At 39.4% G+C, this 23,407-nt stretch overlaps 1 protein-coding gene across 5 annotated transcripts in view; it reads left to right on the forward strand.

The window, feature by feature from the left end:
• Window positions 1-1,361: 1,361 nt before the first annotated feature.
• GRM5 (glutamate metabotropic receptor 5) overlaps window positions 1,362-23,407 on the forward strand; it is a 238,689-nt gene continuing 216,643 nt past the window's right edge. The window contains exons 1-3 of one of the 5 annotated variants that reach the window (XM_068181558.1): window positions 1,362-1,532; window positions 2,956-3,117; window positions 10,800-11,679. In XM_068181558.1, the coding sequence (XP_068037659.1) occupies window positions 11,001-11,679 (679 nt within the window). In that variant the 5' untranslated portion in view covers window positions 1,362-1,532; window positions 2,956-3,117; window positions 10,800-11,000. The other 4 variants (XM_068181556.1, XM_068181557.1, XM_068181560.1 and 1 more) reach the window with 4 other exon arrangements.

Consider the following 23,407-nt stretch of genomic DNA (forward strand, 5'->3'; position numbering starts at 1 on the left):
AATACCACTTTGCTTTTGGTCTCACCATTCCTTCTACCGACACAACCCTCCCCTCCTTCTGTCTGTTTGTGCTTTTCTACAGATATATGTCTCTTCTTCTTCTCTGTCTCCAGCCTCCTGACCTTCTAGCCATTTCACAGCACATGGTTAATGAGAAAGAATAGAGTCTGAGAAGTGTGAAGAATGAGAAAGATGAGTGTCTGAGAGAAGCATGGGTCTAGGGAGTAACAGAAAAGATGCTCCTTATCTGTCAGCCCACCAGGGCAGTGACAGGAATGGTAACTACTGGGGTCTCCCATCTCCCCTGTCATGTCATAACCCATCTTGATCCCTTCAAGCACCAGCACAGAAGCCCTTGGAGCTGTATAGAGGAAGAAAAAAAGTTCGAGTCACACACACTCACAGTGCCCTCTGCTTAAGACCTGGCCTTTTCCAGAACTTCCATGACTGCAGGACCCAGGAGAGCTGGGTACGGGTGTGAAGTATGTGCCAGCTGATGGGCTCCCAGCCAGGCCCTGGCTGGGACTGAAAGATGATGCGAAGGAGAAAGAGGCCATACTCCACACCTGGTAAGGACATATGGGATATCTATCCTTCATAATCTGGGATGAAAGAAGCAGTCAAGCTGGTAATCTGGTGGGAGAGATACAGCAATAAAGGGATCACAGGGAATTAGAGACACAGATGGAGTCATAGGAAGACTTTTCCACTATGCTCTAGCAACTTTGTCAAAGTTAACTTGGAGGGGCAGGGGTTGTGAGGAGGACATAGTGCAGGTTGGACATGGCAGGGGTGTGAGGAGGACATAGTGCAGGTTGGACATGGCAATGCAGTTGCACTGGGGGAGTCACATCATGTAGTGGCTGGGATTTGGGTCATTCAGCTGCTTTAACAAAAAATAAAAAGAGATAATATTTTGAGCAGCAATCCAAAGAGGGGAGGACCAGCAGGGAGTGTCAAGCTGTGGAGCAGTGGCAGAGAAAGGCTGTTAATTCTTGAAAATGGATGTGTGAGCTAATCCTTCCCTGCAAATACACCCTGGTAAATGGTCAGCAGCCTTTTAAATGCCAGATCAGCTCTTACTTAAATGGCATTTTGCTTTATTATTTGTTTATTACTTCATTTTACTTTATTTATTTGTTTATTTGCTAAGAACAGCTTTAAACAAAGATATTCTCTCTGTCTGGCATTGTGTCGGTTCCTTGGTATTCATTCTTGTTGCAGTAGGGATGCAGGGATGTGTTGAGTTTGTCAGGGCTCAGGCTGCCTCGGACCTTTCCCACCCACCCACGCCTAGCCACAACCCCCCTGCCCGCGCTCAGAGCCGCCGTGCCCACCCCGGCTGGAGGAACGGAGCGGTGCGGTGCCGTGCGGGATGGCTGGGTGTGAATGGAAGCAGGAGCCGGGTGTGTGGGGCTGAGCCGTGAAACGGGGGAGAGAGGGAGAGGAGAGGATTTGGGAAAATGCAGGGATACTGGAGGAGAAGGTAAAGCTTCGGCTGGCTTCCGAAGGGAAGGGTTAACCGAGGAAAGGTAAATGTGCTCTGCGGGCAGCAGGTAGTCAGCAGGCGAGAGTGTTGCTGCGGGATTTGTGGGAGGGCGGGGAAGCGAAAGGGCTCGGAGGGTACCGAGCTTGTGGGCAGGATGTAGGCAAATAAAAAGCCTGTCTGTAGGTCTGCAGATGCGGTCCAGGGATGCTGGCTGAGGAAGCAGGGGGCTGGCAGGGAACTGCAGAGCCTCTGGGTCCTGAGAGCCCGGGATGCCAGAGAGGAGAGAGCCGGGCAGGAAAGGGTGGCTGCAGGTAACACCTGCCGTGGGGAGGAGCGGGGGGCAACCCGAGGGGGACAGAAGCAGGGGGCACAACCCGCCCGAGGGGCTGGCAGCTCGGTTTACCCTTGGGGGAGGGGTCATCGATCCTCATCTTGTCGTGTCCAGTGTTGTCACCCTGCAGGCGAGGAAAAGGGCGAAAACTGGAGAGGGCAACCTGTCCTTCCTTCCCTCCTTTTTGCTTGATATTTCTGTCTCTGCGTGTGCATTTTTGTGTAGAGGGCTGGTCACTGCTCTTGCATCCCCCTCTCTCCCTTTGCCAGAGAGCAGCAGGCAGAGCACAAGCTGGCATGCTGCTTGGTTTCCTGGAGGGATCTGTGCCACTTGGTGGCACTAAAAAGTTGCGCTGAAGCCCGGTACTCGCCCATACGAAAAGCCCCCTCACGTCCCAGCCCAGTGCGGCAGCGGAGTGCCCGGGACCCGGCACCGCGACCTGGCCGGACGGGAAACTTCAGGGGGGCAGTTCGCAAAAGGTCGCCGGAACCGCGGGGGTAAACTTTTCCCGTTTTAAACAGCTCTGGGCTTAAAACGACTCCGTTTTAAACAGCTCTGGGCTTTTTCCCCCCTTTCCACCCCCCCCTCTTTTTTCTTCCTGCCTTTGGATGATGCTTTTCTGAACCGATTGCCGCTTTCTTAGCTGCCGGAGCACAGTGCTGGAGAGAGGTGTCGGTTTGTAGGAGGACTTTACAACCTTTAGAGCATCTGGAGAGATTTCCTCACAGCGCAGAACGCAGGGTTAGCTTACTATAAACACAGAGAGATTGCAAATGTGAGGAAGGGCGGAGGTGTTTAAGCAGGTGGGTCAGGCTGCAGCAAGTATTCAGGAAGACCAAGGCTGTAGTGGCAGAGAGAAAAGACCCATCTGTTGTTTCATCGTTTGTTTGTTTATTCCTCCTCCTCATGCCTTCCCCCTCCCTTAAATCCAGGCACCGTTCACGCCTCTTGCAAATGAGATTTGGGCGATGCTGAGAGAACAGCGTGTTGCATGGCGTGTATGTGCATGCATTCGCGGGGGTAGGATACTCGGTCCTCAGCATTTGCCTGTGATCAGAAGAAAATAGGATGTGCCCATAGCTGGAGGAGTGACAATGCTAGCCGAGTGGAGCTCACCTGCTGGTGATCTTTGCAGAGGCATTTGAGGATTATTCAGCTCCAGAAGGTCTGTGTGAGAAGTGCTATCTCTGCCGTGGCTGAAAATAGGAGGCGCCTACCCCTAACTGTCTTAATTATTGCCACCAAAAGGACCATTTTGCCACCACCATGGGAAGAAGCACTTGCTGCCACTGACAAGGTAACACTGTGGGTTGGGAGAGGGTATTTATGTGCCCTGGATTGTGGAAAGAACCCTTGTGGATGAAGGAGGGACTCTGCCCCCACTCTCCTTCCTTTCTTGCTTTTGCTCTGTGCCCTGGTTGATGGAGGACTAGCACAACTCCTGGGGCACCAGCAAGCCAACTGGTGGGGTACCTCTCTAGGGGCTGCAGGGGTATTGCGGGGTCAGGGAGCTGGAGGGCAGCTGGCACTGATCCCTCCCTAGAAGCATGATTTGTGTGGGGCTGCAGGGACTGGGGCTACTGTCATACCTGCGCTTGGTGATGTGTGTCATATAGTCCCTCTGCTCACAAGTGGGGATTTGTCTCGCTAGGAAGGTATAATGGAAACAAGAATGTATTTTTTTCCAGAGATAGCCAGGCTTAGCTCAGCCATAGACTTTTCTGTGTGACCTTGGGACAAATCACTTGGCTCTGCTCAGCGAGTCCCGTCTGTTACTTATTTAATAATCAAAGCTTATCCCCCCACGTGCAAAAATGATTCATTATGGATTGAGGAGGACAGCGATAGCACTAGCCGAGCAGGGAGACGGAGACCTAAGCACCAGTGTGGATGCACACATGCATGTCTGTGTGCACAGCTGCTTAGTTGTGGCAGCGCAGGTAGCAATGTTGGGAGTTAACCTCATCCAGTAGTTTTCTCTAAGACCCAGATCTATGCATTTATTTGTAAAAACGCGATCCTGCGTGCCAAATGTGACCACCGTGGCAATTTTTACCACCGGTTGATTTCTAGGTTGTTTTATTTTTGTCTTCCCCTTCCCCAGACTTGGCTGGCGGCAAACGGCGGCGGCGGGCGGTGCTCAGCACCAGGGACAGCGTCCGCTCTTCGCTGCCCGCCGCCCGCTGCCCGCAGGCCGCGCTGTCCCGCACCCTGGGGCTCCGCCACCCCGACAGCCCCACTCACATTGCATCCCTTCGCTGAGAAGCAATTTCCCCTGGTGGGGAGGGGGTGTCTGGGTGCACGGAGAGTCAGGACGTTTCTTTCTCCTTATCTTGAATACAAAGTAGGGGATCATCTCAAAAGTGGCGGAGGGTCATCTTGAAAATACACCACTCTAAATCCTGAAAGGGAAAGATGTATAGAGGAGTTAACTGCCAGGCTCTTTAAATTCCCTATGAGTTGTTTTTTTTAATTACCATGTTCCTAAACATTTCTATGACATGTAATCTTTTGTGAATTCTCAAATATTTTGACTACATTTTAATATTTATGTTACATGATCACAGTACTGATCATTATTTCAAATGTTCACAGAGTATTTTCTGGGTCCCTATATGGCTTTTCTGTCATTTTATCTTCCTGCATAGTTATGACATTGCTGGCATAGTGGTAGTACTGGCATCCCACCATAACCACTCCTGTTGCAACTTGCTGAAAAATGTTTTCTGAAACTGCTATTGCCTTTTCTTGATCACCTCCTCCATCCCACACAGTTTTATTAATTGTTAAAATGTCTTGGATTACAGATAAAACACACCTGGGTTACTAGTTCCTGCATCACATGGTATAACTGGGTTTTGGTAACAGCAGCAATACATAGTACATTTGGCAAAATTACAAATATCATTGCAAGTTTCCCTGGGAAGTTAAACACCTACATATTAAAGCCAAAATTGCTTGATCAACCTGAGAGCATGTGTGAACACAACAGGAGGAAAATCTTCCAGGGATTGCTAAGGATCTTGTTGATAATTAAAGCATTCTCTTGTTATTAGCTATGAAGAAATGAGATCAACACTTCAGTCTGTCATTTCCAGTGGTCGTTCTGACCAAATGGTGGAAATTCTCCCTTGCTGCTTAGCTTTTTGTTTTTCTAAGTGGAATTATGGAAAACTGCTTTGTAGTCTCTCCTTTTGTATAAAGCCGGGGTTGTTTTTTGTCAAAGAGCTTGATCTAATATCCACTGGAATTTGCAGAACTGAAAATATAATGAAAAATGTTTGCTTGATGTTGGGTTTTTTGTTTGTTTTGTTTTGTTTGTGGACAGAAAAAATAAACCATCGTAGAAATATCAAAACAGAAAAGGCGTGCTCACATTTTATGATTTTCGAATAAGGACCATTTGAGTGTGTCAGGTTTTGTATGACCAAAGTGCATTACCTCTGAAGAATGGGTAGGGGGGACCTCCTCCTGCAAAATGAGCCTCCCTGGAGCATTGGGAGATAGATTTCCAGAATAGCTTGAATGCAATGCTTGGAGTTTGAAATGCCATAGCAGAACTCAGCAAAGCTTAGCATCCTCAATGTACTTTCTCCCAACATTGGTCCAAATCAAGATGAGCTGAGAGGTTGCTCTCTTTATGTAACTGTTTCTAAGGCTGTTCCATATTTTGCTACTGTAAGATCTTCACTGTGAGAGAAGTGACATGACTGACTCTGAATCAGTGATTCAGTTGCTGCTTGCTATGGTTTTGTCTTCTCTGATGACGAAACACAGGTTAATTCCTTGGGATATACTGATTTGATCCATATCAACTTATATTATCTCATTAGTGATGTATTTAAATTAATTGGGGTAAATATTGTAAATGAATGCCTGGAAAGGATTTTATCAGCATATACAATGGCTTAAAGTTATGGAAACGTAGCATATAAGTAAATTTTGTCACTACGAGTGAATAGATTTTAAGGACGTTAGTTTTTGTGATTTTTCTGATCCCAAAAATCCTTTAAGGTTAACCGTAAACTTTAGATAAGTACTTACAGATATTTGACCAATAGTATTCTTCTTCTGAGAAGCACAGAACATATTCCTAAGTGCTTTCCTGGATTGGGCCACGAGTTCTACTACAGCACTGTTCGTTGATTAAATAATCTGATGTTTTATTTTTATTATTTAAATCTGCCTGAAGATTAAGAAACTATGAACAAGACTACTGTAAATTTACGAAAGTGTAACAAACAAGAAACCCAAAGGGAAGCCTTGTTTCTTCTCCCTTTTAAATTTTCCCCCCCATGATACAGAATAAATAAATAAGTAGAATAAATAAATACAGAATAAGTAAATAAATAAATAAATAATCAAACAAACAATTTCCCTCAGCCGAGTTGACGTTTTGCCTGCTGGAGGCCACCGTGCCAAGCGCGCTCAGACCGCACAGCACGGGTGCTTCGCTGCGGGGTCGCTAGTGGGCGCTGCTACAATAAAGTAAGCCCCGGTGGAAAGGGGGTCACCCCGCAGCCGTGAGCACGCTTGCACCTGCGGGAGCAGAAACCCTTAACAACAGTCAGATGCATCCCTTGTATAAACTCTCAGCCACAAATATAGTGGGAAATCAGCTCTTTGTGAACCGCTGCTCACAGTCTGATTTTTTGATCAAGTTGTTTAATTAATGCCCTTAGATATTAGTGTGCTTTTTGTTTCTTTTGGTCTCTACAGACTGCAGGTGCAGATGGACATGCATTTGAGTTTGGTATAATTTTGAAAGATTTATATATTTTTAATAATGAAAGATTTGCATGATGTTTCATGGAATATTACAGATGCTCATTTTCTACTCAGTTAAACCTCAACATGAAGTAGCTGGAACTCTGCCCTAAGGGAACAGTTGGGAATTTCTCCTGACAGAGTCTGGCATGAAGTTTATATTGCCAGGGAGAACAGAGGTCACAGGAACATGTTGAGTGCTTCATCAGATCTGTGTCTTCAGTCATCTGGATAGCATGTAAACTTTTGTCTAGGGCAAGACTGAACAAAGAACAGATAGGCAGTGTAATTTTTCTGTCCCACTTCTTCTGCAATTGCTCCAAGCCTCAGGTTAGTGTACCAGAAGACTGAGACCAAAGTGTCCTCTATTGTTAAAGCATGTGCCTTCAGGATAAGTTTATAGTTAGATCCATAACAGAAATAAGCGAGAAACATTGACACACCAGTAATTAAGTACCCAATTCCATTTTACTTATAGTTCTGTCAATTTGGAATAAGTCCATTGATGATGAAGAAATTGAACAGTGTGAAACATAAATGTGACCATAAGGGCTGTGCATGTTGTCCATCAATGAAAACAAAACAGATAAATTATTAACTAGGAAAAAATTCCCACTACTTTTTGCATGCACTCAGGAGTTCACTGTCTTTGCAACTGCTGATACCTCTATTCTCAATCTGACAGCATGTCAAATTCCCTTTAGGATTGTTTCTAACAAATTAAAGAAGAGTTGTATTTAAGCTTATGAAATTTTACTTAATTTTGTTTTAGTACTCATCCTGCTTGTAATAATATGCTGCCTGTAGTAAGAGAGAACTGTAATAAAAACGAGGAGGGACTTGCATGTGATTCTTTTGGGAGAGAAACACAGTGAAATTGTATATTTGAATAGTTCCCTTGGCCATCATCTCTTCAGGAAGACATTCACCAGCATATATAATTAGTTCGATTAGTCCACCAGCTCTCTGCTCAACTATTTTGCCTGAAATAGGATTTGTTACCTGATTATTCTCAGGGTATCTTCTAATGGCATGGCCAGATGTGCCCAGGAGAAGAATGACAGGCAATTAACACAAATTGAAAAACCGAAAATTCTGTTTAAATATATATAAAAAGAATCTTTTTTACTGTGACTGTGGTCAAACATGTTGCCCCAAAAAAATTGTTGTGATTCCATCCTCAGAGATATTAACAACCTGACTGGACATGAAAGAGATATTAAGAACCTGACTGGACATAAAGCTAAGAAATCTGTTTTAATTGAACTTACAGTAAGCAGAGGGAATGGACCACAAAACTTCCTGAATAACTGCCTTTCCACCTCAACCATTCATTCTGTTCTTAAGTTTATGAGTGCAAGACTGCAGAACCAGATCTCTACTATGCAATACAAATACATTGAAATATTTGTCAATATAAATTCCAAGTTGTTTCATTACATTGTGAAAATATTGACTTCAGGTTCTTTGGATGTGAATCCTAAGCCCAATACTATAAAACAGAAGCAGCGTTCTCAGTGTAATTAGGAATGTTTTAGCTCCCAAGTAAACTGACCTTAGCTTTAACATAGTGAAGAGAGTTCATTAATTGTGGAGCAGCTGCAGCCTGCATCTGGCCCCTTCTTTCCTCTTGAATGCCATGGAGGGGAAAGATTTTTTTGCTTTCAGAAATAGGAATCCCCCAGCTATGGCATATCCTAGTATTGTGGAACCAGAAATATAAAGGAGACCTTCAGCTTTGCCTCATTCTTTGCCCTGTAATTTATACTGATAGACACAACTATAAGCAGAGAAGAGTAAACCGCTGTTCTTTGGAGGGAAGGAGATAAAAATGGCCTTCCTTTCCTCCCTTTCTCATATATCCTGTATGCAAATTTTTAATCCATAGACACAAGACAAAAAAAATTGGTGAATATGTGTTGCAGAATTAAAATGGTGGATTGGATTTTTTTTTTTTGTACCACGAGCTCACCCCAAGCCCCTGAACTCTCTGTATTTGCACATCTGCAGATTCAAAGGCAGGTAGGTTATAAAAAGGCATTTAGCTGTATATCCAGTTACAGTGTGCAGCAGAGCTGGCACTTGTCTAGATATGCTTGTGTTCTATATATGTAGCCTTAATTTGAGAAGTTCAGAAAAGCAAGCATCATTGTTGTTAAGTAACGGAGTACTATTTCTGTTCAAATGTTAGTAAGTTTATAAATAATTAATATTTTTAAAGTCATAACACATTCAATTAATTAATGGTATAGGAATTTAACAGCTGTGATCTTGTACAAGGATATCCCCTGTAGTTCATCCTTTTGACTGTTTCAAATTATATGGTACCAGCTTCAGAGTGATGGAACAAATAATTGCAAGACATAAGCAATAGTGATAGTCTGTAATTAGGGACTAATTAACCTGAACTGAACTGCTGTTATTCCTTAGTGGCAAAGGGTTGCAGTATTGATAAGCCAACTCTTCACAGAATAAAAAAAGCCAAACCTTCTTGAAGTGTTTTAAAGTTGTGTGAACATTATTTTATTATTAGCACTTTATATTACTAAAATTAATATTACACGAACTTATTAATATGGAAATTACATTTAAATATTATATTAAATGTTTCCTCTTTTTAAGAATTTGCATTTTATTTGGGAATACTCACTCAAACTCACTCACTCCTCTGTGAAAATAATTTATAATTTATAAATCTAGGTAAAATAATAGAGAAAGCCTAGCATCAAGCAGAAGAATATTTTTATATTTGTGTGTCTCATCTTCAGAATTAGGAAGCGTTTCACTGTGTCGCTATACTGAATGAACTAGCTGTGAGGAGTAAATTCAAGATTTAAATCCTGTGACATTTTCAACTCAAAGAAACAGAGGTAGATTTTCTATTGCAATGGTTTCTTTCACTTTACAATATGTAGGCCCTGTTAGAGTCATTGTTAATGGATTAGAAGTGATTTGTGATGTCTGAAATGTATGATTTTTCTTTTATTGCATCAAAAGATTTACATCACTAAAACAGATTGGAGACTTCTCCAGAATTTTGCAGTTGTTTTGTTAAAAATAAAATTGAGCATATTGGTTCACTATGTAGCTCAGAATCTTAGATTTAAAAGTGCACTTACCATTCAGTACTACCAACGTATTCACTGGCAGGTGAGATGGTATTTAGTGTGCTCAGGGATCAAGACCTGTCAAACTCCTGTTTAAGCACTATATTTGAAACAGGAAACCTTCTGCTAAAATCCACTGCTAGGTGCAGAACATTTTCAAGTACATTTTCTAGTTCCACAGGTTAACCACAGCCCAAGATGTGAAGTGTTCGCTGATTTATTTACTTATATATTTATCCTTCAACAACAGTAAAGATGAGTGCAGATTGCATTGCAATCTATAGGTAAATGTAGCTGATCAAATATTTTGGGGATTAGTGCATTAGTACAGTCTTTTTGTTGACTTCTTGATACCAGTGGAGTCTGTAGGGTTATGTACAGTATAAGGATTTTTCAAATTGCTTTTTGATGATTTTTTAAGTAAGAATGTAAAAAGGTGGAAATAATTTCATTGCTTTGCTGTTTTAGAATTATTTTTTCTTTGCATAAAACAAATATAAATATTAATAACAAAATCAGCTTTCTTAATCTTGTTTAAAAGCCAACTTATTTCATGTTGTATCTTGCAAAACAAAAACAGATTTATACATTCTTCATTCCTTAGAATAGCAGCTTTATGTGTCAACAGCAGTTTCCTAGTGCTGGAATGGATAGTAGAGTGCCGTCTAGGGTACATTAGTGTGGCATATGTATATTAGAGATATAGAAAGTGTCTGAAATTAAAGGGAGTTGTTTTCGAAGACACCTATTAGAAATGGCAGCACTCCTTTCTTCTGTAGAACTAAATACTTTCCAGTCTTTTGTGCATTTGAAAATATTTCCCCAAAGAATTATTAAACGATTGTCAAAAAGAAAGATGCTGGTTTAAACCAGCAGAAGTTCAAACCTAAGATTGTGAAACTCTCAAGTGAGATAAAGTTTTCCAGCTTGAAAATTATGAAAACAAGCATAAGCAGTAGAAATATATTATAGGCATTGATCTCTCTAGAAATAGGTGCAATTTTACACAATATTATAAGATATTGTATCTTAATATATGACTATATCTATTGCTGACTTTATAAATAATTTTAAAGATCTTTCTCTTATTTATTAATTTTTGAAGGGTATGAGGATTATGACCTCATGTGCTGCTCTGCATAGCTATCCACTTGGAGATGATGGTGACTCCTTAGAGAACAGATGCCAACTCCTGGTTAACAATCAGTATAGTGCTCCTTCTATCCAGAAGATTTGACAACTGCTTTTCATCAGCTCTCCAATATTTTTCCATCATGTTGTCTCTACCAGCCTAAAATTTCCTAAAATGGTCCTTTTGCTGTTCCTTGCAATCCTGCTGTTGAAGGAAGATGTCTGCGGGAACTTTGGGCTTTTGGTTTCAGCACAGGCAAATGAGAGAAGAGTGGTTGCACACATGCCTGGTGATATTATCATTGGAGCTCTATTCTCTGTCCATCACCAACCAACTGTTGACAAAGTCCATGAGAGGAAATGTGGAGAGGTAAGAGAGCAGTATGGTATTCAGAGAGTGGAGGCAATGCTACATACCCTTGATAGAATTAATTTGGACCCCACACTGTTGCCAAATATAACATTAGGATGTGAAATAAGGGACTCCTGCTGGCATTCTGCTGTGGCTCTGGAGCAGAGCATTGAGTTTATAAGAGACTCTCTTATTTCTTCAGAAGAAGAGGAAGGGATGGTGCGATGTGTGGATGGATCATCATCGTCTTTCCGCTCCAAGAAACCCATTGTTGGTGTCATTGGGCCTGGCTCCAGCTCCGTTGCTATCCAGGTCCAGAACTTGTTGCAGCTTTTCAATATACCTCAGATTGCTTATTCTGCCACAAGCATGGACCTAAGCGACAAAACTCTGTTCAAGTATTTTATGAGAGTGGTGCCATCTGACGCACAGCAAGCAAAGGCGATGGTGGACATTGTCAAACGCTATAACTGGACCTATGTTTCCGCTGTACATACCGAAGGTAAGAGGTTGCTTTTTACCACATAAAAATGCCTATGCCTGTGAAATACTCTGAATTGGACTAATTAATGGATGATGATAGTTTGATGCTGTTGGAGTTTTACCAGTCAGCTGTCAACAGTATAGACTTCTGCTTAATAATAACTTTACATTCTCTGTGGGTCTGAAGTAGCATCATGTCAATGGCTGAAAACAAATTTTGAAACATAGGATGGTGCATGCTCTAGGGCCACTCACTGGACAAAAGTGCTTGATCTGGAGCCTCTAAACTTGATTTAATTTAGTTGACATTTATTTATTTTTCTTTATCTACAAATCAATGTATTTATGTAGAATAATAATTATGGCTATTTTAGAATCAATAGGTAGTGAGAAAGCATCTGGTTTTTATAGTGCAGATGAGGGCTAAATCATCATTTGAAACTGTAGCTGAGTCAGAATGTGTTCCAGTTTATTGTCTGAGACACAGGGGCACAGGTAATAGAAAACACACAATTCTGGCTAATATTTGAATGCAAGTTGCCCCAGCTCCTCAAGATCAGATATCTTTCCATCTTTTTTACAGTAGTCCATGGAGTATTGTGCCACTTCTTCCTCTCCCTATGGGCATTGGTTTTGGGATAGAGCAAGGGAAGTTTCCTGGAATTTCCTCACACATTTATGCTGCATCAGGTGTCCAGAAAATCAGAATTGTGTACTAAATTGCTTTCCTCTTTTTATTTCTTTGACATAGAGCTTAAGCCTTTTATCCAGCATTCAGAAGAGTATGTGATTAAAGGAAAATGCTATGGAAAAATGCACTTGATTTCATTATTCCTTTTACTGATAGAATTGAGTTCATCTTGCTAGAAGTGACTAGAATTTGATACTGTCTTAAGAGCAAGATTCATCAGCCCCTGCCTAATGACATCCTCATTTAAGGACTTTTACAGAATTAAGATCTGTGATGAGTTTTAGAAGCTCACCACTTTGCCTCTGTTCAAATAGACAGATGCTGAATGGCAGGCTTAGAATACAAATGGAGAATGAAAAATTTTAAGAGACTGAGTAGTGGTAGTGACGTTGCCGAACAGTGGCAGATGCTGCTGGCTTTATTACAACCAATAGAGAGCAGATTGCCCTTCCCACACACTGAATATGTTTCTCTGGCAGGCTTTATACTATTCAAAACCCCTTCTGAGGAGATGCTGGTCCAATGGTATAATGTCGAGATCTCTTTCATCCTACAGATATGCAGAGAACTTATTCTGCAGTATTAAAAAAAAAAAAAAAAGTTAGAATTTGCATACAGATTGTCGCAACCACACTTCCATCATGATAGTGAGAGCTGGTAAATAGCTGAAGCCTCTTTTGTATGGGGATGCATGAATACAGTAACAGTTTAATCTAAAATTTCAGTGCTCAAAACAGTGTATAAATCACTCTACGTAACATCATGTAGTGAGGGTATGCTGTACCAGCTGATGCCTTTGGCATGGTTAGGTGTGCAGCCTTCCCTCCACAAATATGTATGAATAACCTCATGGTCAAAAATAATGCCACTAACAATAGTATAAGATTTTATATTCTGACTACTTTTGATGACTTACCTAGTTTTTGCAATGAACAACTTTTATACCTCTTCTTATTGAGATGGGAGGTTTTTATATTCAGTGTGGGAATAGTCATGCTTATATCAAAGTCTGATTATTCACAGAGTGAAAATATGTACTTTTTCCACTTTCTGAGGACACTCTTTGAAGCAGATGGCAGCATATGGCACATTAATCTTATGGCAGAGGAACTTTGTACTGTGCACTGGAAAGACAGGAATAGGGACACAATGGCTGGAGTGAGATATAGATGGTTTGGGCAAGATGAGAAGTAAATGAGGAAAGTGCTGAATGTGAAGAAGGAAAAAACAATATTATATATGTAGTACTACATGTGCATGCTTCTGCCATTGTTAAAGTGGATATGGTAGGTGGAACACTGTTAAAACCTGAGGCCTCCTTCACAGCATATTTACAGCAATATAATTTTGGACTTCAGTGAAAGAGCATTAAACTTGAGTGAACCTTATGGTCCTATCATCTAGTTGCATAATCTGGTAAGGATGATGAATAGACTCTCCAGGTAAATAACATTAAAAGTTTTATTACAATAGAACAGATGTATTTATGATGGAATAGAAAAAAAACTAGCTGATCAAGGTACTTTTTTGAAATGTGACAATGTCTGATGTTTAGGACATTTCCAAAGACTATGGCACATGTCATCCCTTGCATTTTTGTTTAAAGGACCTTTAAAAAACCCTACACATAAATGCTACAGAAAAGGAATTGAGTAAATAAGCAAAAGACAGATTATTTATTTATTTATGTTGTAATTATTTTTCGTTTTACTACGGTATCTTGTAATATAACATTTTAAATATCCCACTCAACTCAGTGTCCTCCATTCACAGGTATTATTTCAAAACAGAAAAAAAAATTGCTGAATCCTGCTCCTTGCAATTTTTATTGATGTAGGATTTTAGAAGATCCCATAGAAGGTAGTCCTTCTTTTCACACATAGAAGGTAGTTCTGGCCAGCTTCATTAATCATCTTTAGCTAATTTTCATTCAGTAATTAGTTTATTAACCAGAGTCTTCTGATCTTTATGATTATATTCTGATCAATAGAATCTTTGGCGTCTGTGAATGATTTCCATATGGAGGGGGGATCTTCTCCTCCAAAGCTGGATGAAGAGTGAAAAAGAGGCATGAAAAGCCCATTAGTTTCATTCCTTTGGTAGTCCCATCAGCAGATAAATTTATAGGTCTATTTTTGGTCTAGTGTAAGAAAAGACTGGCATACATCAACAGTTTCATAATAAAAAGCTTCTTGTTTGAATCTTTCCTTATGAACTTTATAACTATCTTTGTCTACAGTGGATTAATGTTTTTGGAAGGTTGATCTGAAGTTGTGTTGTTAAATCCTTACTTAAGACTTCCAGATTTAAAATACACAAAAAATGTCAGGAGATTCTTGTAAACTTTGCTCCTTTGACATTTAGCATTACAAATTAAACTAGGTGGTGCCTCTAGGTTACTTTTACCTCTAAAAAAAATAATTTTTTTTTTCTAAAAATGGGAAAGTAGCAAGGATGGCTGTCCGGGTAGCTCTTTTAATTTTGGGGAGGAAGGTTCTTCAAACCCTTCAATAGAAAATGTGAGCAGCAAATGAGTGATGTTTCTCCCAAAAAAAAACAAGTAATCTTCACTTTCTGTAGTGTATTTCACATAGGCAAATCAGAAATATTTGCAGGTTTTAGTCTTGGGTTGTAACTCTTTCTTGGCTCTGTCAGGAATCATTATCATCATCTTCCCCCACTTTCCAACTCTTCTTTACATTGAATCGCTTGTGGGGCTCTACTCTGAAGCAATCTGTCTTTAAAATAAAACCTTTTCATGCACAATGAGGACTGTTTTTCAAAAAGCCATATCAGTTCTGAGGTTCATTCCACACCGTGGCCCCATGAACAGACAAGTTAGCAGTGCATGGCAGGGAGCTAGGAGTGAGCAGGAATGAGGGAAACTGGGACATGAAACTCCTTGTACTAAGGACCTATCACTCAAAGCCTGAAGCAACTGCCTCAAAGTTTATGGATTACTACAACAGGCATGCCAGGTTGTGCTGGAGTTCCTACTGATCCAACTCTTTCAGCTGATGTTGCAGATGTTTCTTTTCCCACTTCTGTGGTAGGAGCATAGCTTAAACAAACCTTCCTTAAAATTAAACCAACATTCACTTCTTAAACCAACTTCACAGACAGCAAGTCAATAATGCAGCCAAGAACTTTGTGTGCTTCTGTCTAAGGAAAATTAGCACAGCAGAGAGAAGGCCCCTAAATTGGTCTCACAGTCTTGCAAGAATGTTTGAGATCCTTTTTAGCTCATGCAACTGTTGCCCACCTCTGTGGAAAGCAATGCTCACAGGAAGGCGTAGAGAGGGAAATTTGTGCGTGTATTTTTGGGTGATGATGTTTGGCATGCAGGTGGGCCATGCAGCTCATGCACAGTGGGGACTTTTCTCAGCTTTTCTTGCTTAACCACTTGACACCACAGTTAATCTGGAAGAGGCTGGCTGGCTTCCGAAAGAGACAGGGTTGCCCGTTTAACTAATTTCCCATATGAAAGCATTCCTTGGTCTTTTTGAAAGATCAAAGAAAAATATGTGCAATTTTATTTTCTCCATTCACTGAGGTTTGGAAGCCTCATTCTGAAAGCCAGTTTGAACTCAGTACCCTCCTGTTAAGCAGACTGACATTTGGACCAGACCTTCCTGGTCAGAAACAAGATCAATCCCTGAGAATCTCTGCTTAAAATTTGCCTCAAGTCAAATGAACTAATAACTAGAAAGGCAATTTTCATTGCCATTGGAAACCATTTATTTTCCTGCACTGAATGGGGTGAAGAGGTGATGTATGCTAGAAAAATAGAACTGGACACGGGTACAATTGAAACACAATAAGCCAAATATATTGGGGATGGCAAGGGAGAAATTTATTCTGGTTATGTACAAGTTGTAATTTGCTTTTGAAGGCAGCCTTAAGAAGTAAGACAGTTTGTTGACATTTTCTTCAGGCAGCTCTGCAGGTAAACATTGAATGAAACTCATCCTCAAAGTCCTCCATGTTTAACTTTGCTCAATTTAAATTAATCATAAGTGTTTCACACATAAGAGGTGTTTCACAGTCATTTTCTTGGGATGTAATCTGGCAAGCATAACAAAAGCAGACCTCTTTTTCCCTGCACATAAAGGTTATGTCACACAGTTCCTTTCATTTTTGTTCAAATGTGTCTGGTTAAAAGGCTATTTTTGCCCCCATCATTTGCTCCCAAATAAAAAGCTAAATAAAAATTATTCATAGTCTGTGAGAATAGGATGAAAAAATGAATGAAAGAATTGCAACAAGTTGATGTTAAACCAGTTGCCTGGAAAAAACTATACTTATATGAAGCCTTTCCTTCAGATTTTTCTTCTTTAGAGACAACAATTGTATCATAGTCAAAAATATGATTTCTTTTTCATAAAGTAATACAATTGAAATCTGGGTTAATTTAATTTGAAGCAGAGGTGATATTTTTTCATGCTTTATATGCAGAAAAAAACCGATGTTGAAATAATATACCATGAATGTCTGTGCTAGTCCATGAAAATATTTTCATTTGTAGCCAAAATCTATTTCTAAAAATCTATTTCTGAAAAATTGAAGAATTTCCTGTATAAAGACTGGAGAGTATTCTATTCAATGTTTAATTTTTGCTATTGGGTAAAAATAATTATGTGTTTGGAGTTTTCTGAAATTGCTTTTTAACTGTTTCAAACATAAATTTTGAGATCACAATTATCACAACTTTATATTATCTTAATCATACTAATATCCTAGAGAAATGGAAAAATATCTCTCATCTGAAAGAAAATATGGGGAAAAAATACAAATTCCAGTCCTATCCTGTTGCTTGCTCATTTTAATTGAATATTGACATCTGAAAGAGGTAGCTGTTTTCTGGACTAATTTCAATAGTTGTCCTAGTGTCCCAGTTGTGAAAAGTGAGCAAATGCTCTCTGCCAGCTGGGAATACTGAGACAGAAAAGTGGAGTAACTTCGAGTTAATGTTTGTGTTGCTCTGCAGTGAGTGGCAGCCCAGACAACACTTTAACACTGCTCTTAGGCTGCTCAGGCCAGACACACCTGCTGTGAAGGATCTTGACTGACAGAAAAATATAAAGTGAGGGGTACACTCTGCATTCTGTGAGCTTAATGGGGATGAAAATTCTTGGGGAAAATACCATGAGACTGCAAAAGGAATATGAGCTAAGAGATGTGCTATTCTAAATCTTAAAAAGAAAATTAATTTTTAAATGAATGATGGAAGGTGGACTTAGCCAAGAGTAGGTCATTCGGGTTGTCAAAATGTCACTTTGCTTCGTTTAGGGACTAAGTGTTTGAATGTCACTTTTTCAGCCACTTAGACTCTACAGCAACTCAGTGAAAGTTTCAGCGTCATGAAACTTGCCTTCACTGAGAAGAAACAATGAGAGTCCAGCAACCTCCAGCTTCATCTTCCCTTTTTCCACTACTCAAGGCCTAGAAATAGCCCAGTTACTGTCTGCATGCCCAGGCTGCACCTCTTCAATCAGAGAAGGACCTATAAAGTTGATGAGGTTTGGAAATCTTTCAGAAAACGAAGTTTCACTGCAGAGTGCTTACTGGTCAGTGCAGTTTTATCAAAGATGGTTCTTCTAATATGTGTTATCAGATGCCTAAGGGTAGTGGCAGTGATTCCTTTTCTGTATCCCTCATTGATATTTTGTCTTTGAGATTAAAAAGTACATGCTATAGACCTGGTTGGAAAACGGATATTTCATGCAATTAAGACAAATACATTTCCTGAAGTAATTTTTGTCCCAAGTCAGAATTCAAAGCTAAAATAACAACATTTTTAGAGAATAAAAACTAAAAAAAAATTTAGAATTTGGTCAAATAAACTGCTTGGCAGGTTTATATTGAGTTGATAAAAGATAACTTGATATATCAAATAAGATCTTTGTTCTAAACTGTGTTCACTTTTAATTGCTTTTCACAGATATTAATGTTCTTTAACAGTTTTGGCAAAAGGTGTTTTATTCAAGAAAGAGCTGGAAGTTTCCCTTACATCCCATTTTATTTAGCATGTGTCTTGTGTTACTAATCCTGTGCACAAATTAAACATTTTTAGATATATTAAAATGTATCCAAAATGAATACAGTAGTTAAGGAGAGGATGATAAACAGCATCCCATTATTCACTCTTTGTAAACATTTGTGGTACTTCTGAATCTGTGTTATTCTTATTCTTCAAACGGTGTATTTTTCTTTTTTCACATATGTAACCTAGTGGCAGGAAATTTAAATCATTAATTTGTTAAGTAATTTTTCATAGATTTTAAGGTCAAAACTAAATTTTGATATATGAAAAAAATAACAAACCACAAAACCCAAAAAATTCCCAAAGCATTGTTTCATATTCATTGAAATAGATTCTGTTACTGAGAATTCAGGGGTGATCAGGGCACCGTTGAGATGGGAGCCAGGAACAAAGGGAGAGAGAGAGAAAAAGCTATTCAACACCATTGGCAGGACTAGGATAGAACACACTTTTCAGAATGCTAGTTTAAGACCACAGGTAGGAAAAGTCTACAAGAAACTAGGATTTAATTTCCTACAGAAACAATGAAAAAAGAGGATGTCCTGCAGTTGTCAGTGTCTTTATACATCAAAACCATATTGTAGGCAGCTTAATAGTACAGGAATTAAATCAATGATGCTTGCAAATTTGAAACTTTCTGTGCATTTAAGGAGCAGAATAGATATTTACATTGGTCCATACATGAAGAACATTTCCTGTGCCTATGAGAGCTAATTTGAGATTTCTTTGAAAGCTAAGAAAGGGCAAAGGGCTTTGTGCTGGATCTTTTAAACTTTTCCTCCTTCCCTAAAGCAGTTCTGACTAGCTGATATTTGAATCATGCAGGAGACCGTGATCGTGGAGGTGAGCCAAAAATTATAGATTTACTTTAATTTAGTTTGAAAGCCACTGGAGAGAGAATAATGTTGCATCCATCTTACTAAAATCTGATTGCAGGCTCATGATATGGAGGCAGCCCATGCTGTAATGCATGGTGTTTATATAATTATATTATATGTGTATACATTAAAGGAGTGATTGGGAAGGTTGTTAACAGAGCAGTTGCCATCTACCTTGGCAACTGAATTTGCAGACAATATTCTTCATAAATCACTGCCTTGTTTTTAAATGAACTTAATGAGTTCATAATTCTGAATATACTGACTGGAAAAGAATGTATATAAGATTTCCTTTAACTGAGGTGTTTGATTTTTTGTTCTGGAAGTCTGAAAACATTTATGGCTGGCCAAATACATGGTCCAGGTGATATATGTGAAAGCCTCCATAAAAAATCAATTACACTGTCAAAGGGCAAACAAACAATGTATGGGGAATGGCTTTTCTCAAAGTGCAATATATACTTGAAGAATTGCAAAGATCATATCTGGGGTGGATGGTAAACCATCACACTGAATGAGTCCCATGAGTCCAACCTAACTGCTGAGAACAGTGGAAGTATGAGGAAAATTCCTCCACAGACTGTTACTCAGTCTGTTGTGATCTAGTCAGATGCTTCCTATTTGTCTTTAACTAGGATTACATGTTTTGTTTGTACATTTTCCTCTTGAGATAGATTTCTTCTAACTTTCTAGTTGACATTACAGGGGGTAGAAGGAAGAATAGAAGAATTACTGCCAAAACAGAGGTGCAAAAAAATAGTGAGAGGAGTGTGATAAGGATCTAGAAAATTTCTGTGAAGATAGCTACAACAGACAATTCAGTTGTCCAAGACTGAGATTCTAGAGGTCATAAGGCAAGCATATATGTAAACTAAGGTTGATCACACATGGCCAAATCACAGAACATGTTCACCCTTCCTAGGTTTGAATTTATATAAATCTATTCTCCATATCTTATTTCTGCTGTGTAGGATAGGTAATGAAATGACAGCTAGTTATTAGTAGCTATCACTTAGGCTAAAGCGTATTGTTTATGAAGATACACACAGAGCATCTTCACCTAAGAACCTCATGTAGAGACAGAGTTGATTTCATTATCAGGTAGTCTGTCCAGGCTGTGAATCACTCATTCTTCAAATAAAATAACCAGCTGTTTTCTCCAACCTATAGCCCTTTATTATGGTAAGTTCTTCCCAGGAAAAGCTTCTTTTCCCAGGCATTTTTCTAATCTTTATTTTGGTGAAACCAAAGAGCTCTACTTTTCGTGTCACTTCTTAAAGTGACTTTTCCAGGTGCTGAGTTTTTCTTATAGTCCTTGTATAAATCTTTCCAGTTTTGTCAAATTCATTTTTAAGAACATTTACCCTTTCTCTTAGGGAAATTGATATTCGATTTTCTTCACCTTGAAGTCAGGCAGGACTTCAGCATACAAAGTGATTTTTCTTACCTTATTAGTAAACCAATACAGTGCTGGCCTGTAAATATATACTGCTGATTTTTCCCTTTACAGTTATCTTCCTCCCTCTTGTTATAACTTCTGCTTATCTGGCTTACTATCTCACCATTGTCAAGGTTCAGTGGGTTTTTTTAAACCCACTGTTGCTTTTCTGATTGCATTAATTCTTTACTGTTACTCCTGGTTAGGTTTGATTTTTTTTGCTCTTATACCTCCCTGGTTAAAATAAGATTACTGAGCAACTTCAGGTAGATAATTCCATAAATATGACAGCACCAATTTGGAAATTTCTAAAACTTTTGGTTCATGTAACCCTGACTATCAATCAATGCAGATTGAGCCCTGGATAAAATAAAGGCCATCAAAATTACACACTATTTTTAAAGTTCTTTCACCTAGAGAAAGAACTATCCTGACTATCAATCAATGCAGATTGAGCCCTGGATAAAATAAAGGCCATCAAAATTACACACTATTTTTAAAGTTCTTTCACCTAGAGAATCCAGACATATTCCAGATGTATTCTAAAGTTCAGGTTTAAGCTCCATATTCTCTTTTTAAAAGATATGATTCTAACTAGATATATTTTTCAACAAGTCTACATTCTTAAAGCTTAGCGTATTACAGTGGCTAAATTTGCAGATTTGGCATTTAGTGAAAAACAGGACATTTTTTCACATGCAAGCAAAACATTGAAGCTGAAGGATAAACTGAAAATCTTCCTCTATTTTATGTTCAACAGGCTTTGTACCCAACTTCAGTCTCAGTTACATTAGGATTGGGTTCTTGAACACAGTACCTGTTGCACTTGAAGAATTCAACACCATCAGGTTGCTTTGAATATGGTTCTTATAAGCAAGAGGAGTGAGCAGTCAGGGAGGATGTGGACATGCTCTTGGGGGCGTTCCTTTAGTTGCAGAAAAAAATGTCCACGTCCGTGATCTGAGAGCACTGCTGAACAGGTAGCAGACACGCATCCTGACAGCAAATGAATGAAGCTATATTTAAGCATGAAAAAGGAGCAAAACTCCTTTCCCATAACAAACTTTGGAAGTTTAGAATGGGAATTTATATCTCTGTTGATGGAGAAAAAATAGTGAGAGTCAGTTCCTTCCCATTTCCATGACAGCTTTGCATCTCAGAGAAGAATTTTATCATAGGTTTTCAAAAAAATCCAGGGAGGAAAATAAGCAAAAAACTTGTAGGTACTGGTAATTTGGTTTTATGAGTAGAAAAGAACTTCAGGTTGCATTTGACAGGTAAGTAGTTTTTCCTTTTTCTTCTATCTTTACTACATAAAAATACAGGACTCAAATAATTTTCACATTAACAGAAGCTTTCAAAAAGATTAGGATATGTGCCCAAAATAGAATTGTGAGAGAGTACATATTATCTTTTGAATATAAGCTTTTCATACATCTTCAATCATGGTTATATATAAAAATGGTTTCTTTGGTTTTTTCATTCTGGCAGCACTGTGGGATGTGAAGCTACCTTGCTAATTTCATGCATATGCAAAAAGACAAGCAATTTGTCTGACCTATTTAATTTCCTAAAGGGAAAGTATGAGACAAACTCAAATTTAAGGAGTCTAAAAAATGTTAAAGTGAAGTCAGACGGTCTCTTTCCCTGGCTTAAATATCTGCCTTGAAAGACCACTGTACAGGGTATTTCAGTGCTCAGCTTCTTATCTTGGCACGTTCATGCCTCTTGAAAAGAAAGTGATATGTAGACAGTCTGTGTCTTACAGGTCATGGAGTTGAAGATTTTGTTCACTCAGACAGAATTTCTATGGAAGACTTTTTTTTTTTTAATCTAAAGGTATTTACGCAAAGCATGTCTGTCATCACACTTAAATTGTTCAGAATAAAACATCTGGTACAGCATGCATTCAGAGATCTCAACCTTATGGGTTTTGCATAGAAGACAGACTGCTGCAATGACTGGGATGGGCTATGCACACAGTATCTTCTGATAAGCTACCTTAGATTCAACTGAGCTGTGTAAGCTTTGTAGTTATAACAAGATCCTGCCATGAAGTTTTATTGAGAAGTGAGAGTTGCTTGAACTGTAGATTTACTAACCGTCCATTTCCTCCAGCTTGTGGAGGAGTGACATGCAAGTAGGTCTGGTGTGGATATTCTCAGTTCAGTCAGAGAGAAAAAGAGAGGGTTTTCTAACCAGGTGAGAGCCTGGGAAGCAATTGGGAAAGAATGTAAATAATTCTTTAATCTATCTTGTTATTCACATTGTTCGTAGATTTGTTCTGCTACCATGCGTCATTCACTGCACACCAGTGTGTGAGATGTTTTTACTCTAAGACCAATGAAATTAATCCGCACTGTGTTCTCTATATATAGAGTGGTGCATTTGAAATAAATCAGAAGGAGAGTTTAATTCTTTGCCTTCTAACTTGGAGTCATTCTGTTCCTGTCTTGCTCAACGGCGACAGTCTGGCACAGGAGACAAAGTGGTGAGAAGAGACTCAGTCACTTGTGGTCAGATATGCCCATGTCAGGCTATGGTGAGCCTCTTCAATTGCATGTGATGGCATGTTCATCACACTCAGCCACATTAGGAGAGAGAATGTTGTGTGTCCTATACTCTGTGCTGTGGACCTGCCTTTGCTGCTTGATTAACTTGTGTCTCTGTGGATGGAAGCACAGTGCTCTCTTATAG

Source organism: Anomalospiza imberbis, chromosome 2 (assembly GCF_031753505.1).
Source record: "Anomalospiza imberbis isolate Cuckoo-Finch-1a 21T00152 chromosome 2, ASM3175350v1, whole genome shotgun sequence".
NCBI lineage: Eukaryota > Metazoa > Chordata > Aves > Passeriformes > Viduidae > Anomalospiza > Anomalospiza imberbis.